The 20163-nt window shown below is 43.4% G+C and overlaps 1 protein-coding gene across 1 annotated transcript in view; it reads left to right on the forward strand.

Moving 5' to 3' along the window:
• itprid1 (ITPR interacting domain containing 1) overlaps window positions 1-20163 on the forward strand; it is a gene marked incomplete at its 5' end in the record, with an annotated part of 144329 nt that overhangs the window by 61349 nt on the left and 62817 nt on the right. The window contains one exon of the mRNA XM_083631848.1: window positions 15360-15582. Within this exon, the coding sequence (XP_083487974.1) occupies window positions 15360-15582 (223 nt within the window). The remainder of the gene's footprint in view (window positions 1-15359; window positions 15583-20163) is intronic.

The raw sequence follows: 20163 nt of genomic DNA on the forward strand, positions 1-20163 counted from the left end.
TATTAAATATACTTTTATGGTTAAACAGTCCTGGACTCAAGGCTCAATTCATTTGGTATTAGATAAGCTGTGATATACATTACATATACATTTTAGCGGAAAGAATATATTTTATTCTCTATCAATTGGCGTGTCACGAACAGGATATCTACGAGAGCGGGTAAGTCTGAATTAATTTCATAATTCATTACTGAAGCTGTCGTCTGATATCTAAAAGAATCTGAAATGTTTGCATATTGTGGGTGTGTCAAAATGACATTGTATATAACTGTAAATATGTATGGTTTATATAATAACCTAAGTTAGTATCTTGTGGGTTTCTTGAGACAAGGGGGGACACCTCAATGTAAATAACTGTAAATATACCTCAGGACCATTAAAAACTCTCTTGACCGGCTGTATTTTGCAGTGACCAGGATGGTCCAGTGTTAAGCTGCACAGCAAGAGAGCCTGAGAAGCGTTATCACATATTGCCTAAAAAGGCCATAAGGCTGCATTAGCAGCGACTATTATAGTCCAGTGGGAAACTGCGGTGATTCTAGGCATAATGCTTGATACGGTCTTTAAGAACCACACGACATACTAAATAAAACCAAAAGATCTCCCCATAACATACCACTCACTCGAGGGGTGTGTGTAGCCCCATGGCGCGCTGGCTAGGATCGGCCAGAGATATTGAGCACCGAGCGAGACTGGGAAGCAATCATAGTTGTCTAACCAATATGGTTGAGATGTTTTTGAAATACCTACAATGTGTAACAAGCATGTAACAAACAAACAAACAAAAATAAGCAGCTGTTTCACTGTAAAACAAAACAATTTCTTAAGAAGCCTATTTTAAAGGAGTTGAACAGGAGGTTTGCAGAAAGTGTATTTTAGCCAATCCCAAAATACAGAATCAATTGTCGATTGAACAAATTGATCTGTCACCAAGTTTGTAAATTCCAGATACCCCACACACGGACGGAACTGGTCAACAGGAGAACAACCGTCCCTCTGTCACCAGAGACCCCACATCGACTAAAAGGTAAAGTGTTGAAAATTACTTTACACACACGGACACTATCAGAGATCACAAGTAAGTGATAAACAAAATACGTAGTTCTCTCTTTTAGTTCTCTCTCTCTCTAAAATACAGGTTTATTACTTTAGGTCAGTTTACTTCCAGAGTTTTGCCTTCACCTGAGAGGTCAGTTTACCTCCAGAGTTTTGAGTTCACCTGAGATGTGTGTTTTACCTCCAGAGTTTTGAGTTGACCTGAGATGTGTGTTTTACCTCCAGAGTTTTGAGTTCACCTGAGATGTGTGTTTTACCTCCAGAGTTTTGAGTTGACCTGAGATGTGTGTTTACCTCCAGAGTTTTTCCTGAGAGGTCAGTTTACCAAATCAGTGATTTGCCTTCTACCGTAGAGAGAGAGAGAGACACGCAACAAATAGATAAGACATTAGGCCTGCTCAATTGTCTTTTTCATACTGTAAGGAAGCCATCTGGTTCTGCTCTCTGAAAAAGCTATCATAATGGACGCTGAAAGGCCTTGTAGAAGGCCAGAGTGTGAAGGAGCCAGAGAGACAATTAGACAGCTTGGGATTGTTATCAAACAATATGAGCAGATGCTTGGGCCCCCACAATTAGCCACAGCGCCAAACCCAATAACTATTGCTGTGATTTTCCCCAATGTAAACACCGCAGAAAAAGCACCTCAAAAGCCCTCACCTAGCACGGACAAATGTCATATTTGTGGTAAGCTCGGGCACTGGGCCAGTAGATGTCGGTTAAGAAAAAAACGGAATAGCCAGCAGACACAAAGTCAGCCTGGTTATCAACAGAATGGCCAATCCTGGGCGCAGGATAACTAAACCAGCACCGGCCCTAGCTGCTCAGATTACACAGATGAGGCAACACTCTGCGTTTCAGTGTGTTGCTCTATCAAGCCAAAACATTAGCTTAGCCAGAAACAAGCCCCAGGTTCAATTCCCAGCCTTTGAGCAAACAACAGTGAGCCAGCCACCGCCTTTTCTGGTTGGAGAGATCGGCCCTGAGTCACAGGTTTAAAACCCCACAGTATTATTCATTATGAAATTGAATGTCGAAACAAGCCCCAGGTTCAATCCCCAAAACTTTGAGCACACAGATGCTGTGATCAGATCAACATGGGTAGGACAGAAAAAAAAAATGTTTTGGAATATAACAGGCTGAAAGAATTTGTTTATCTTCCCTCAGAACAACTTAGCCAAAACATTAGCCTAGCGAAAACAATTTGGTATACGACGCCAAGCTAGTCTATGGCGACACCTCCAGGCTGATTGTGTTAACACACCCTGAGAGACCAAAGTTATGAATGTTTTGTTTGTTATGAATCAATAGAGTGGAGTAAGCTCTGCATTATTTAAAGTGCAGTAAGCAAATTTGAAATCAATCAAATAGTAATATAGACTGTTGATTATTATTTTGAAAATAAATCATAATAGATGTGTGGTGATGGATGAGAGTTTCCTGTGTACGATAATCTGAATCTGAAGTATTTTCTTAAACAGAAAAATATACATTTATTGAACCACCAATTGGGTGGATAAGATTAGAAATAAAATTAAATGTGCATACCAACATTTAACTTTTGGTATGTTTTCAACACATAAGCAAAATTTACACTTACCGTAAGTACGGGTGAGATGTTTTCAAAAGTATCTATAGATAAGACAATGACCTCGGAGGACAGACAGTCCTGAGTTTGCGTTTGGAGCATGTGAACAATGTTGGCCCTCACTGTTTTATCTAGTGGGGTCTTGCCATCCCCAAAATCACTCAAGTGAACTGCCTGGGGTCTAGCCCGCCCCCCCCCCATGTAAAGCCCTCACCAACAGCACTTTCTGGGGTCACCCTCCGCCCCATTGCACATTGCCACAAGTCCACAAGGTCAATTCATTGCCACTCTGTAAGCTGTGAAGGCAGACTCAAGGAGCCATCTTGTTTATGAGGTCCATTGCAAACAAATTATAAAATAAACAATTGAATATGTACTCACAGAGTATCTCAAAACATTATCTGCCGTATGTACGTACTTGTTGTACTAATAACTTGTAATGAAGTTATTTTGTCTAAAATACAGGCACATTGTGAAATCTAATGTTTATAGTTACAGGTTGTACGTCACAGAAAACCTTCAACACCAGCATAAATCTGTACTTTGAGTACTTTGATCCACAGTTCAAGAGGTCTACTTGACCTAGTTTTTTGTAGAATAAAGAAAATTCTTTCTATTTTCAATATTAAATAAAATGAAGTGTTTTAAAGTATCATTTTAAGAATAATCAGTTATATGATACTGTGATTATGTTTTAATGAATATGATTAATCAATGTTATGAATGTTTTGCATTTTAGAAAGTTTCAGTTCATTATTCCAAACAAACCAATATTAAAGTAAACTAGAAATAGAATTTTATTCTAATAAAATAGTTCCCAAAAAGAAATTAAACCACTGCATGGAGATGGGCTATTAAATAGTTTAATAACAACAATAACAACAGCACCAGGAACAAACAAATAAATGAATGAACTAGAGTCATCACATAAGATGAGAAATATTGTTGTTGTTGTGATTACTTTGAAAATATTGTTCCTGTTGTGAATACTTAACATGATTCCTTTTAGAGGAAGGTCCGAAGGACTCAAGCGTTGAATAAAGTGAAACTGGGAAAAAATATATATACAAACATGTATAAGAAGTTTCTTTTACAATAGTAGAAAAGATTTAAGTGTGATTTGGAACACACTGAATATTAAGTTCAATGCATTATATTATTATTAATTAGACTGTTTGCATTGAACCATATAGAGTTAAGATTAAGGCCCACTCCTATATTATAGCAGCAGTGGTGATGTAATTTTATCATTATAAAACTAAAATCTGTTTTCTCTTTCCAATAGATAATGGAGATGCTGTGATAATGAGCTGAGACTGCGCTGGACTGCATATTGATCAAAAATTCTGTGTTCTTTCAAGTGTTTAATGTTTCCTATGTTTTCAACCCCCCCCCCCTGCCCAGCCCTGGCCCACAATACAGATACAAGCATTATATTGAATAGTGAACTTAAATTTTGTTATTTATTGTTATAGTTGATGAACATAACAATTGGGTGGATTGTTGGAGAAAAATATAAGTTAAGTTCCATGCCATTTCCTAATCAATATTTCCTAATCAATAAGCTATAAGCTATAATTGCATACACATTATGACATGACTGCTCTGACCCATAGCACACTGACATTTCACCCAGAGCAGAGGACTTCTCTTTGCTGAAACCTTGGGCAGTGCATCATGTTCCATAACAATTGATACAGACAGGAGCCTGCACGACGCACACACACAATTCACCCCCTCCTCTCTGCCTTTTTCCTCCTCCTCTTCCTTTACAGTATAAATCTATGTTACACTGTCGGCCATATTGCTGAATAATTGACTCTGTATGACATATCAGAATGTGTACATTGAGATTCATGCCCTCTGCCAATATGCATATTGCAGAGAATGTAAGCTATTAAATATACTTTTATGGTTAAACAGTCCTGGACTCAAGGCTCAATTCATTTGGTATTAGATAAGCTGTGATATACATTACATATACATTTTAGCGGAAAGAATATATTTTATTCTCTATCAATGACCACATTATAATTTTTCCTCTGATTACTGCTTTAGCAGCATCCCATAAAGTGCTAGGAGAAATTCCCTCAGTAGTGTTCTGATCCAAGTAGTTTTTAAATTCCACCTTAATGAACTCCTTGAACAGAGGGTCATTAATGAGGCTAGTATTGAGTCTCCATGTCGTTTCTTTAGCTTTGTTGTCCAAATGTAGGGTTAAATATACACCTGCATGGTCCGATATGTCCTTAACTCCTATATCACAGTCTATGATTCTATGTCTCTCTGTGTTGAACATGAAAAAATAGTCCAGTCTTGAATGAACAGCATGGGGGTGGGAGAAAAAAGTGTACTGCTTTTCCATTGGATGGAGTTCCCTCCATATGTCAATCATCCCGGCCTCTCTGAGTAGTTTTTTAACTGTCAATGTCTCAGTGTTTATCTTTTTCATCAAGTTAGTCGAATCAAGGGTGGGTTGTAGTTGGACATTCCAGTCCCCTCCACAGATCAGGACACCGGCGGACTCTGCAGTTATTATGTCAAATATTTTTTTTAATAAACATTTTGTCATTTCCGGGAGGTCTGTAGACATTAAGGAGTGTTACTTGTTTATGATCGAGGAATCCTTTTACCAGGACATACCGTCCCTCCATGTCCACAACCTGCGATGAGAGCTGGAAAGTCACTTTATTTGAGATTAATATTGCTACACCTCTGGCATGTCCCTTTCTATAAGAAGAATAAAATGTGTTTTTAAATCCCAAGTTTTTCAGTTTCTCATGCTCTTTAGAAGAGAGGTGAGTCTCTTGCCAGAAAATAATATGTTGTTGTTCCCTCTTCATTTTAGTTATTAATTTACTTCTTTTGATGGGATTATGCAACCCATTAACGTTTAGAGTGATCACTCTATATTCCTGATGTGACATTTGTTCTCAAAAACCTTTTGTAAAACCATAATGAGCTCCCTCATAGACCACAACACAATAACGTCTGTCTGTGCAACAAAACAAAACATTAAATTGACAAATATAACCAATAGCGACTTCCAAAAAAAGAAACAAATAGCTTCTAAGTAGAGAGGGGGAGCCTTCAGCTAGTGGAGGGCCCCTCTGGGTGCAAACTGATATAATCCTCTAATGAGTATATTCAGCACACACCAAATAGTGTGTTCTAGCCTACTGTAGCCTATTTGGACTCTCAGACAAAATGGCCCAGTCATTGAGATGAATTAAACAGTATGTGAACTAAGGTTACTGAAGCTGTATTTTTCCCCACATTAGGAACATTGTAAAACAGTAAAAGACATAGCTACTTTTCTGATTTGAGCAGTATCTATATTGAGAAAATGATGCTGTAGCTGTATCTTACCCCATGTTAGGAACCATAAACATTGTAAAGAAATTAAAATAGCTTCATTATAAATTTAACAGTATCTGTAACAAAAAAGTGATGCTCTAGTTATTATTTCCCATGTAAGTAACAAAAAACCAGTGTAAAGAACTTAAAATAGCTTCATTATCGTTTGAGCTGTATCTATAACGAAAACGTTATGCTCTATAGACATTATGCAACGTCAGCCCATTTTAAACAGATCCATTAGGTGTACCTGTAGCATAGTCTATGTCCGTCCGGACCCATCAAACACTCCCGTGGGAAGTCCGTACGTCATCAAAGATTATAGTCACTGGTAAACCCTTTACTCACGGAGCCTTCAATTATCGTTTCGGCGGAATCTCTGGAGTAAATCCGTAGCTCGCTCGGAATGGAGGCGTCGGTCCTGGTATTTTGTTTTTGGTCCCCTCTTCTCCCAGGAGCTTTTCTTCAGCGTCTGCAAAGGTGTGGGACCGGTAGTGTTGCCTCTGCTGCTGCTCTCGCCACCGTCTGTGATCAGTCCCCTCTTCTTCAGATCCTCCATCGCATCGCTTGCCGTGTTGTAGGTGATGGGACCCTCGTCAAAAAAGACTCGAAGCTTTGCGGGGGGTGGGGTTTGGAATCGTAGACCCTTCTCTTTTAGGACTTTTCTGATGGGATTATATTCCTTTCTTTTCTTTTGAGTTTCTGTCGGGTAGTCTTGGTCGAAGAAGACGCGTTTGCCATTGAAGTGGGTCTCCTTCTTCTTCCAGGCCGTGTGTAGTACAAGCTCTTTGATTCTATATTCAAGGAAGTATATGACCATGGATCTCGGGTTGGCGTCCTGTGGTGGTTTAGGTCCGAGTGATCTGTGGCAGCGTTGTATTCCAAGGGCTGTATCTGGGAGCGACAACTCCGTTTTAATAAAGTTCTCCAGAAACGCCTGTACGTTATTTCCCTCCGCTCCCTCGGGGATTGCGTGTATGCGTAAGTTGTTTCTACGCGAACGGGCCTCGATGTCTGTTAGTTTAGCCTGCATGTCTTCTTGGATTTGCAGAGTATGGCAGATCACTTCCTTAGCTGCGGCGCTCCAGTTTTCAGCCTCATCCACTCGGTGTTCAACTTCTTCCACCCTGCCCGTTGTGTCTTTCATCTCCGTTACGATGTCACTTAATTTCTGGTTCACTTGTTCTCTGAGGTTTCCCAACTCTTCCCTCATATCCTTTTTAATCGTGTCACGAAAATTGGCTAATTCCATCTTCACGTCAGCGCGAACAGCCTTAATTTCAGCGTGTATGGCAGCAAGCACGCTGTCTAGAGAAGGTGGCTGTCCGCCATTTTCTCCGCTGTTTTCCGCTGGCTTTTCTTTCACGGGTTCTTGCATCGAATCTCCATCCTTCTCGTTTGTTTGAGGTATATTACTCCTTGTCACCATATGCTTGTCCCCCTTGTTCGTCATATTTTCGAATAACTAATCACTTAATTGTCTTAAACTGGGGGAATTTTCAGACCGTCTGAGAGCGCACGTTTATGCTGCTGGCTGCTTCGTCGCCATACCCGGAACCTGTACTAACTTTTTATTGCATATCTCGAGAACTGTTCGTCCAATTGACTGTGTTTCTGGGACCCTGAGGAAGTGTGGTGTCGCATTTGGTGCAATTTGGACAAGCAACAGTCCATATTAATAAACTGAATTGCAGCAAGTACACCTTTCACTATAGCCGTTTTCCCACATGTGCTTTGTACCGCTAAATGACCGGAACGTGGTCTAATGCCTGCATGTGGGAAAGTTGTTTTCCGGTATAGACCCCTTATACAGCTTGTCAACATTGAGCTGCGCGCGCATCGTGTAGGCAGAAAGCCGTCAGCTTTGCATTGACAGACAGCGAGAACTGTGTGAAAGCCCCGCTGTCAGGACTGCTCTGTGCCCATCTGCAACACACAGTTATATTTTAGTTTTAAAATGCAGTTCTCGGCTTACTACCACAGCTTATCGCCTAGTGATAAGCAATGTTATGCATCGAAATTAACGTTGTTTAATGGGATATGTCTTACAGACCCACCCATACGCACTGGCGCTGTCAATTGGCCAAGCCTATGGCCAGCAATACATATCGTGCATTCCTTTATAACTGGGGATAGCGTAGATAATTATTCTGTAACTTGCAAAGATATATTGTTATGTTGATAATGCACACAACTCAATAATGACATTATGTAACGTTACTTGGTCCGTTAACTAACCGAGCGATGTTGAGCAGCCTACAGTTTCAGGCAGCTTACCTGATTATGAAGAGCACTACAAAGTCGGGCATTTTTAATGATGTCCTCGTTCCAATCAGTTCAACTCAATAATGACATTATTTAACGTTACTTGGTTGTTAACTAACCGAGCGATGTGGCTGCAGCCTACTACAGTTTACCTGATATGAAATGAGCGAGCACTGCAAAGTCGGGCATTTTTAATGATTTCCTCTTTCGGCTTGCAACCAAAGACACTTACGGAATAGCATTAAAAGCAGTATGAGTTGACGGGATTCGGTAAAACTTTAGTCCTTGCTTTGTAGATAGTGTAACAGACTGTTCAGTGTTGTGTTGTGTTCTATTGCGTGTGTGCGAGGCTGTGTATGTTCCCTCGAGTTGCGTAGAACAGGATATGTGGGGAGAATTAGGTGAATTATAACGTTACAGCCTGGCTCTATCGTTTATTATTTTATTAACTAAGTGTGAATAGGCGGACCCGAATACTCTCCTACAATAGCTTTCCGATTCTGGCATCCCACTGTACAACACGAAGACATATCTAGCTCGAATAGTTTTCGGGCGACTGGAAAACTACTTGACAGGGCTGCGCGGAGTCTGTCTTTCTGCCTCCGTCTTGCGCATCTGACGCTGTTTGTTGTCATTGTGACGTAGGCGTATAATTGGTCTATAAGCGCGACCCCGTCGTCGCGGACATTTCACCAGTTTCGAGCCAGTCAGAAGAGCGGTATGCTCTTAAGGGCACACAAGTGGTAAACGGGTCCAGTCATTTTCCGCGACACTGGTCCTTCTCTCATGGGCGAGGTGTAGCCTACACAGTTGCTTAATGTTCCAGCGGGCATAATCTAATCATTCGCGCACATTAAAGCAAAGTGGCGAAATGATCTTGTGATAATAAGAGCGGTAGCCTATGTCAGCTTCATGTGTGGGCGTGCTGATTTCCGAAGGTGAAGGCAAGCCCGGACACATCAAACGAAGCCAGTCTGTAAAAAGTGCTTCAACGCGACGCAGGTGAACGGATAAACATCGAACCAGCAACTATTTCTCTCAGACACGAATCCCAACTTCTTCAAAGTGCATCATCTAATCATTCACGCACATCAAAGCAAACTACTTCCACATTTCGCTTCGTGCATTTGCTTTCTCTACATACATACAAGCGTTGGGCAGCTCAAGCCTCTGCCATTCTCGCTGTGTCTGTCCTGTGTGGCTGCTGCTCTCGAGCAGAGAGGGGAGGGGGGAAATCGGCTGTGTTTATTACGCTGGCTGCTTGACGCTGCTCTTAAGTCAAAAGAGTGTGATTTATTGTGTGACAAGCGAACTTATTTCGAGTTTTGCCGACCCCCCAAATAAGCTCCCCCCTCCCCCCGCCCCCCAACATACAGGCAATTTCGCTGCTAGATTCCCATATGCGAGCGTGAAGGTGTGAAGGGAAATTCAGGGAAATGTCCGATATTGACTTACAGGTAATTTTCCGGTACGCATGTGGGAAAACGGCTTATGTGAGTGATCAGCGACCTGGAAGCTTAAAAATAGATGTGAAGTTCACGGCCTTAGGAGCTCTCCATGGATTTCTTTTCAGCTGATATCTTAGTTATAACAAGATTGAGCTAGCAAGGCCATTTTGTGTTATGTGTGGAAGTGGAAAGCATCAGCACTGTCGCTTCACCACTCACTCACTCCCTAAGCCTTTGTTCACACCTCGCGCTTAACATAAGCAGAACTGAAGCTTGAGGCAGTCTCAAGCTGAGCTGACGCTTAACCGGTCACACAAGAAGCCTTCTCTTTTCCTCAACGCCTTGCTCGGCGCGCCTTGAACCCACCCACAACTCCCATTGACTTCATGCCTGGCAGCTTCACGCTACACGCTTGGAAAATAGCACTGAATCCTGAACGATCGCTTGAGCGTGCCTTGAGCAAGCCACGTGCGTGGCTGGTGTGAACGGCTTCGCTTGTTAACAAGGACGACAAAATTAAACTTGTGGGTTCAGCGTAGGTGGAGCTTAGGTTGAGCCTTGCTTCGGCGTATCGTGTGAACCGGCTGTAAGGCCATATCTACATTAGGCCGTTTTTTAGGGATCTGCACTTGGTTTGCATCTAGTCTTTGTCCACACTACCTCTATTGTTTTGAACATCAAACACGAAGACTCCGGTCTCCGGCGGCCGAGCCCGTCTTCGTAATCAAAATCCAGGTTGGGAATGTGGACATGTGGAGGCCAGAGTTTTGAAACGATGCAAGTAACCTACTTGTACAGCAGGTGGCGTTAAGCACCTTGAAGGTGTCAGCAACCCACCAGAAGAAGAAAATGTGTTGCACTGGTGATTAACTTTTGGTGCGAGTTGAGAGAAGTGCCATCGACTAACGTTACACCGTTTCAACATGGATAACCAAATTCTGACCTTATTATTTGTGATTCAAAGCATTATCGCAGCATAGCGTCGTCATCTTCTCCTCCTTTGCTTTGGCCGTAGGCGTAGTTGCTGCCCTCTCGATGTGGACTCCAGTACTACACATTGAGGCACGCGCATGCCCAGTGTACGTGACGCATCATGTAGCATGGGTCTCACAGGAGCTATTGCTCTATGTGTAGACTGGGAAGTAGAGATGCGCGGATGAGCTTTTATGCCATCCTAATCCGCGTGTATGCATGAACCGTCCGCCCGCCATAAATCTGCGCAAATGATTTCATACTATTTATAGATCCGCGCCCACCGTGCAGCCGACATTTCACAGTGCTATAAAAGGAGCAAACTTATGGTTTCTGATGCCGTTCGTGCGATCGCTGCAGTCCAAGACTCCAAATAAACTTCCATGCTGTATTATGTCCAGTCCACCACTTGCCCTCATGTAGCTTACTCAGCTAACGCTATAGCTTTAAGTTTAGTTTACTGGATTGCCTCATTGTATGGGAAAATACTGGTCTTCTCTTCAAACACCTCTTCAAACACCTCTTGTGCTTACATATTACGGTGTGTTGTTTGCCTACAACAACCACACCTCACGCAGGGACCAAATATGTTGGAGATTACATGAAGGTATCGACTACACCTCACGCGGGCACCAAATACGTTGGGTTTCTGATCTGGTTTGGTTATTAACACATTGACTGCCAGCCGTTTTTTTTTGCTGTAGGTAGCTTCTGCCAAGCCGTTTTTTGAGGATTCTGGCTCATTTTACAAGAGCCGAGGATTCGTTTCAGCTTGGACTTTGTGAACATACAATATCTCAAAAGTAGTAATAGAATGTGTACTTTCTCTGTCTAAAAGAGTTAGTTTGTAGAGTTAGTAGTTATGTAAGCATTAGCAGTTGAATACAGCATGGTTTTAGCGTCAGAAAAAATATTCAGAGATAAACGGCTTTTTGTGAAATTGGATAGAACAGTCACTTTAACCATTCATTTTTGGCTCTCTCTCTCTCTCTCTCCCTCCCCCTCTCGCTCTCTCTCTCTCTCTCCCTCCCTCTCGCTCTCCCTCTCTCTCTCTCTCTCTCTCTCTCTCTCTCTCCCTCCCTCTCGCTCTCCCTCCCTCTCTCTCTCTCTCCCTCCCTCTCGGGAGGGAGACGCACTAGGTTTAATCCTAGTGAGAGGGGGAGAGGGAGAGAGAGAGAGAGAGAGAGAGAGGGAGGGAGGGAGAGAGAGAGAGCGAGAGAGAGAGAGAGAGAGAGGGAGAGAGCGAGAGGGAGAGTTGCTTCAACTCCTCCCTCCGTGGGCGTTCTTCTTGGCTGCAGCGCCGTGTAACAAGCACTTTCCTACCTGTGCAAATTCACTTTCTCATACTCTCGACCTCTCAAATAAATTTCTGAATAGAAATTAAATTACTCTAAATTAGAGCGAAAAAGAAACAAAAAAGAATGGGTTGAAAATCCCATTCTAAAAGCCTTTTATGGCTGTTTCCAATTTGGTGCTATTTTGCAAGGCAAAATGGCCTGCTGCTTGTCACCAGCCTCACTGCCCCGCTGCCGCTGTGCCTGGCTGTGCCTTTCTGCGTGGCCGCTCCCCGAGGAAGCCCGGCTGGACTCGCCCGCCTCCCGGAGCCCTGGCCGAGAGCTCCGATGAAGCCCCTGCGACTCTGGTCATATTTACGCTGCGTGCCTCAAAGTGTGCTCCATCCGCAATCCACGATGCAAGTTTGCAATCCCGCACCGCCAGCAATCAACGCGAAAACGAAAGCGCCTCCGCCAATCCATTTTCATGAGAATGGAAATGGATCACACTGCTTTTTGCTTGCCTTCCTACTTCCTTGTCGCCACTTAGTGGGTCGGTGGAATGGGTTGTACACGTTGTACACGTCCAATACTTATATAAGATATGTAAAAGGGTTAGATGCACAACCCCCCGTTAAAAAAAAAAAATCGATGCCAAGGACGTGTTTACACGTTGTTGGCAGTCAACAGCTGGATTCTGAAAACGTGTTTACACGTTGTTGGCAGTGAATGTGTTAACACGTTGAGTGCCAAGGACGAGATATCTCGTCTTACATAATCCAACCGTTGAGTGCCAAAGACGAGATATCTCGTCTTACATAAACATTTTTTTTTTTTGACGGTGGGACATCAATCAACCCCTTTTACGTCTTCTATGCCACTATTGGAGGAAGAGAATGTGTATAATCTATTTTACCGACCACTAAGTGGCGACAGTTCTCTCCAGACAGAGAGAAAGCCACAGCCACGGGTCCGCTGGAGAAAGCCATTCTAATTTTCAAGGAAATAGCTGGGCGAAAACTCTTTCGATTTCACACACACACACACACACACACACACACACACACACACACGCGCGCGCACACACACACACTCGAGTACCTTTGCGCATAAATAAGACCAGAATCGCAAAAGCTTCTTCAAAGCTCTCAGCCGACACCTCAAGAAACGAACGAGCCAGTTTTACAGTCCAGACTGCCCGAGAGCGGCCGCGGAGCCTCCTCCCTCCGCAGCACAGACGGAGGGAGGAGTTTGGAGACACACACACACACACACACACACACACACACACACACACACACACACACACACACACACACACACACACACACAATACAGTATACAGACTTGCCCAAGGGCACCCATAATCACAGGCACGTGAGGTGGTTCTAAAAATCCATTTATCTCTAAACTCTCTGAAAATCTCTGAAACCATGCTGTACTCAACGGCTAATATCTACATAACTACTAACTCTGCAAACTAACTCTTTTAGACAGAGAAAGCACACATTCTATTAGTTCTTTTTAGATGATTGGTGTTCACGAAGTCTTAACAGAAAAGAATCCTCGGCTCTTGTAAAATGAGCCAGAATCCTCAAAAAAAAACCTGGCACAACTTACCTACAGCATTGAAAAAACGGCTGACACTCAATGTGTTAATATGACTATTAATAATTTGTGAATTATTATTAATAAGATTATGGAATTCATTAGAAAGTAAAATTCTCTATAAATTCGGGTGAGCCGGCGTGAGGAAAGAGTGATATTTAAATGAGGGTTGGTTTTTGGCCAATAAAATGTCTTAGATTTGAACTGAGGACAGCCCATACGACCGTTGGTTTGAGGGCTGTGTGTCTGTGGCTTTACTGTGGCCTTAATGTCCCCATGTATGTGAGGCTTTGAAGTCGACTTTAGCTGGGGGTCAGACAGAGGGCCTTTGTCTAACATGGCTATATGGACATCAAATAGGGCTCTGTGATTAAATCATACTGGATTTCAGTTACACTAGAATCCTGAGGCCCAAACAGGTGTCACACTGGTAGCTAAGGTAGATGGTGGGATGGGAGATTCACTAGGCCTTTACCTCATATATACTATAAGCATACAGTACAGTAATAAGAATATTATAGGAATATTGTAGAGAATTGTCAATCATGTCTCTCTCTCTTTACTGTGTGTGTGTGTGTGTGTGTGTGTGTGTGTGTGTGTGTGTGTGTGTGTGTGTGAATCCTACATGCACTGGTATCAACATGAAAAAATGCAGATTGAAGTTGAGTTTTGACTTTAATGTGTTTTACTGTTCACTGACACTGAATGTAATGTTCTGGAGGCCACACAAGACGGGAGATGTGCCGGCGTAAGCACATGAGGAGAGGGTGTGAAAAACGGGATAGTTGACCGGTCTCAAGACTCTGGACTAGAAGTTAGCCCATTGAGATAATGTACTGTATCGTGGTTAGGTTTATAAACACGATTTCAGTCGGAAGCCCGTCTTTATTGTCACACAAACTCATTACAACACATGCATGCAGCCACAACACACACTCATGCTGACGGTGGCCGGTGAAATATGTCCTCTGCATTTGACCCATCCAGGCTTGTCCTTTCCTCTGGGGGGCAGGCCAGGAGCAGTGGTCGCTTTTTCTTTCCAGCGCCATCATCATTGGACCATCATTGGACCAACTTCAGATGTTGTCGTCACTGGTCGGATGACGATCTTCTGCATGTTTTTAGTGGGGGGTTATGTACGGAGGAACCCCCTGGGGGGTACGGGGAGAACATGCAAACTCCACACAGAAAGGCCCTTTTGACGAGATAGCCCACCTGGGCAGTAGGCACTGAAGATATGGGGGGGTCACAACTCCAGCGCCCACAGCGTCCCAGGTGAGAATCGAACTCAGGACGTTCTAGCTGTGAGGCGACAGCGCTACCGACTGCGCCACCGTACCCCTTGTTTAGGCCACAAAGCAACTTGGTTACGGTTAGGTTAGGAGATAGAGACAAGGAAAATAGAACATCATGTTGTATTTTCGCCAAAATCCTTATACACCCTCCAATCTACAGTATCACTGTTTGGGTTGGGGTTAAAACCAAAACTAAAAACAATAGGTTGCTCACACAGGAATCAAACACGGGCTCTCTTGCAAGACGAGGCTGCTACAGGTCCGCCAATCCCAAGTGTGCTGGAAAAGGCCATGCACACTGTTCTTCCATGTATAGTATTGGTCTATCTATGGTTTTCACCTTTTATAGGTGTCATTGGGCTATTGATTCCATGACTCAGAGTGGAGCATCTACTTTACATGCTCCCATTTGGGTGTCAAAGTGTTGTTCTTATCTCCCATCTCCTCTCCTCTCTCTCATCTCATCTCTGTCTCCTCTCTCCTCTCCTCTCTCTGTCAGATCGTTTCAGACAGCTGGAGGTTCTGCAGCAGGTCACCACAGCCTTCTCCTCCTTAGTGGGATCTCCCCCCACCTCGCCCTCTGCCCTGGGGCCCCCTGCAGAGGCCCGAGAGAGGAGGCGTCGTATGGGCATGCTGCTCCGAAGAGCATCCAAGAAGTCTCTCAGCCAAACCCACAACCAAAACACGCAAGACACCACCACCCAGAGCAGCACTTACGAGAGGTGGGTAGTACTCAAGTACATTTACTCATTTATATGTACTTGAGTATTTTTTTAATAAATTGTACTTCTAAGAGTTGTTTATTGTGGAATACTTTTTACTCTTACTCAAGTAGCCTACATTTGCGATAAAATATATGTAGGCTACTTTTACTCAGTTACATTGAGTAGCGAGAAGTGTGTAGCCTACATACATCCCACTCTGCAACTTGAATGAGTGGATTTGAAAGACAATGGGACGTCCTGAGACCTCTCCACTGTTGCCCACCTCCCCTTCCCTTGACTGTCCCTTGCCCCATCTATCCCAGCATTGCCATGGCATGTGTGAAAAGGTGCAAGATGGAAATGTCCCTATAGCGCATGTGTGAATAGTGAAAATCACTAGTGGTCCATGAAAGGTTATCCCAGATTGTTGTACAGGTGAGGTGTTGTTTCCTGCTTCGGCATTTCTGCCTGTCGCACCTCCGCCGGTGCCATTAGGACAGCTGCAGGGTCGTCAGCTGGAGGCCGTTCCCTGATGTTTCGCCCCCTATGCCAGTACATCTCCCGGCGGGGGGGCAGTGGCATCATGTATAGGGGACGTCTCCCCGCCACCCCCTGCAGCTGCCTTTATAGTCTAGTAGAAATTTCTTGGACCCAGAAATGTTGTTTCCTATGAACTTTTATGATTGAAATGTCATCTATAGGCTTATTGGATGAAATTCAACTTGGTTGCTAAAAGTTGCATGTTGGGCAATTAGATTAATTAGCATAATGAGCTAATTAATCGTCACAAACAGGAAATGGCTATAATTCTGCTTGTTGTTGACTTAGAAAGGTGATCTAAGAGTCTAAGTCCATGTTTGTGATGTCCAGAAATTCATCTATCACCATGGTGTAGTCATGCAACCATTCCTCATAAGCATAATTTCCATAAATTATGGAAAAATTGGGTCAAAATCAGGAAATTTTTATATTTTTCACTTTTAGTCAACTTAAAAATGTGATCTTCTCTAAGTCTATCATAGTTTTGATGTCCATAAATTAATCTCTTGCCTTGCTTGCTAAGAGTTGGATTTGCGCAATTTGTGTCCCTTATTAGCTACGGTAATTATCAAGTAAAGAAGAAAAACAAAAATCGCCACAGACTTCCCAAAGCACTTTATTTCAATGATAATGTACCATAATTATAGTACATATAAAATATAGGAATGTCTAGCCTCATTGTCATGCACTTGAATTTGCATATTAATATAATAAGAACACCAAATTTAATGAAACAAGTGAAAATTCAATAATGGTAAAAAAAAAAAAAGGGCCCAAGTTAGCTTATTTGAAAGATATAAACATGTAGATTGAAATCACAGAATACAAGAAACAGCAATAAGTGCATTTAAAGTTGACTTAGAACAACCACAACCTCACACTCAATGGCCTTCACCCTCTTCATCATCTCTCTCCTCATTCCCTTCAGCCTCCTCACTTTCTATGTCTTTGTCTTCATGTATTGTGAATGGGTTGCAGCAGCGGACCTCCCCTCCTTCACACTTGCAGTAGTCAGTGCAACTGAGACCTGCAGCATGGCAGCTGCAGTTCTTTTGGCTGCAGGCCTTCAATGCACTGCAGCTGCAGCTGGTGACGTCAAGCAATTTAGCTGGAGCCACTGCTTGGGTGGAAACGGCGGGCATGACAACCCCTCCTTTCGCAACCTCCCACCCGAATTTAGTGATGTCTCTAGCCTCTGCAGGTGGTTCCCTCTGATCTGCAGCCTTCCACAACATTACCTGGAGATGTGCACGCAGTATGTGAAGCATCATGTTGACATCAGTTGGAGGAAGCTTTTTAAGTTCAGGTGGCTTTTTCCTCTGTCTGTAGATCTGGTAGCGAGCGTAATTCATCGACTTGGCCTTCTTCTGCCCATAGAGTGTGAGGAAGAACTCAGTTCCTGTATCTTTTAGGTCAGTGTGAGTGGCATCAGGTTCCCCAAGCACTGTAGTAAGACCAGGGATGGGACTTCCTTGAAGTACTTTCAGTGCAGATACCTTGCCCTTTCCACAGGGGTAGGAGACAGTGTCACATCCCAACAATGCATGCATCCCCAGGAGACACTGACATTTGTCACCCAACGCCGTAACTGTGGCATTGATGTCCAGGATTGTGCCATCCCACTTCTCCATCTGCACTGCTGATTGAATGTCGGCCTTCGACGTCCAGTACACTAACAGGACAAATACATCAGTGTCATCACTTAGGATACGTATGATAGGTGCCCCTGCTGTAGCTGCTTGCAGCATGTAGCTAACGAGGGTGATGTCAGCTTCCTCATGCTTGACGAGGCAGTCCTTCTGGTTCACAAGCAGGATCTTATCAGCAGTGAGGTCATATGTGCACAGAAGATGTGATAGTTGTGCCTTGTTTGATGTGCTCTTCATCACTGCCTCTCAATCTGGAAGCGGTGTGTTGATTGTCAGCTTGTACTCAGCTGCACCAACTCCTGCTCATCTTCTCCTCTCATGATCTTTGGAACTGGGCTCATCATTGTAACGGTCAAAGATGACAAGGGTCTCATCAACTCCAGCTGCAGTATAGGCATTGGCGAGGCGTGCTTTGATGCTAGATGCAATGTTGCTGATCGTACCTGCCACAGGCCAGACAATGTGGTAGAGCAGCTGACTTGCATCAACTAGGACAACATTGGGAAGTGGAGCATTTTTATCAGGTACTCCCACTTTCCTGACAAGGACAGACTTGTCACCCTTTCTCAGACAACCAAATTCATCGATGAGTGATGGTGGAACAGGGCTGAGCTCATGATCAAAAACATCTTTCATTTCTATGCCGCGCTGCTGGCCCACGACTAAGAGTCGAGCAAAGAAGGCCTCCATGTCGTAGATGGGCTTGCCTTTAACAGTCATAGCTTTCTTCATCACCTCCATGGTTTTGACTCTCCTCTCAATGGTGCTATGGAAGCCTTCTGGGAGAGACTCTGCTAAATCTTTACTCTGCTGTTCACCAATCTGAAGAGCATTCTGCACATTCACACAGTCTGGAGCCACCTGTCCATTCACAATGTTGTACAGGTTTGCTGATTCTCTTTCAAGGGATGAGAGTGTTTCTGGAACTCCTCCATGATTTTCTCACGGTCCCTTTGATCCAGCGCTCGTCTTCTCTCACCTTCCTCCTTATGTTTGATGCACTGACCTCCAGGGGGGGCTGGTGTGTCCTGACTTATGTACATTTCTTCCACTGTCTGGGAAAGATGGGAACAAATGGGATGGGAATTGATCCACACTGCAACTTGCTCTTCATTGGTTGAGATGCCTTTCAACCCACCTTGTCCTTTCTCTTGTTTAATGTAGGTCTGCTCCCCAAACTGGTCAGCAGGTACAGCAGTTCCACCGTTAGAGTGGCGGCAGACGTGAGCCCCAGCTAACAGGTCCTGCTTGGCCTCATGTGGAAGATTCTGCATAATCCTGAGTACCAGGTTATGTCGTGCATAATTATGGTGCCCAGCAGCAAAGAAGTACAGGACCATCTGCTTGAGGCAGTGCTGCTGTAGGAGGAAGTCTCCCTCTCTCTCTGCACGAAGAAAATGAAGTGCGATGAAGGTGGGACGAATCAGACAGTCCACCCAGAGCCTCAGACAGTCCACCCAGAGCCTGCCTGTAGGGTGCTCACATGCCTTGTCCAGATATTCTGCGATAGCAGCATCAGTTTGCAGCCCATCATTGGGGAGTCAAGTGGAGAGTAGCAGGTGACCAGTGGGAGAAGGGTGGGGAAGGGAGGACTGCACATCGCTGCTCATGAAATCTTTTTTTACATGTTATGAAACATTTGGGGTCGGGGACAAATAAATAGCACAATGAAAAATAAAAACTAAATAATATCTAATACCATGTCGCTTTTAAATGGACGTGGATCCAGATTACGCGGAAAGGTTCCATGACTTAGTTTTGGAAATAAATGAATTTCTGGACATCCAAACATAGGCATAGACTCTTAAATAACCTTTAAATGGACTAAAATAAAAAATATAGCTATTTCCTGGTTTCGGACTAATTATTACACAATGTATGCAAATTATACTAATAAAGAAAGGTTGCATGATTTAGTTATGGCAAGAGATTGATTTCTGGACATCAAAACATAGACTTAGACTGTAAGAGAATCTTTCTAAGTTGACTGAAAGCAAAAAAACCTAGCCATTTCCAGGTTTTGACCACATTTCTACATAATTTATGCAGATTATGCTAATGAGGAAAGGTTGTATTAGCACACCATGGTAACAGATGGATGTCTGGACATCACAAACATGGACCTAGACTCTTACATCACCATTATAAGTTAACTACAAGCAGAATTATAGCCATTTCCTGTTTTTGGTGATTAATTAGCTCATTATGCTAATTACGCGAATTGCCCAAAATGCAACTTTTAGCAACCAAGTTGAATTTCATCCACTAGGCCTATAGATGACATTTCAATCATAAAAGTTCATAGGAAACAACATTTCTGGGTTCACTATAGGCCATATAGGGGTTTCTACTAGACTATTACTGGGGTGTTAGCCCCCAACCATTATCCTTCCTCCGGAGCCATAGCCAG

Source organism: Poromitra crassiceps (genome assembly GCF_964638095.1).
Source record: "Poromitra crassiceps genome assembly, chromosome: 2".
Lineage (NCBI taxonomy): Eukaryota > Metazoa > Chordata > Actinopteri > Beryciformes > Melamphaidae > Poromitra > Poromitra crassiceps.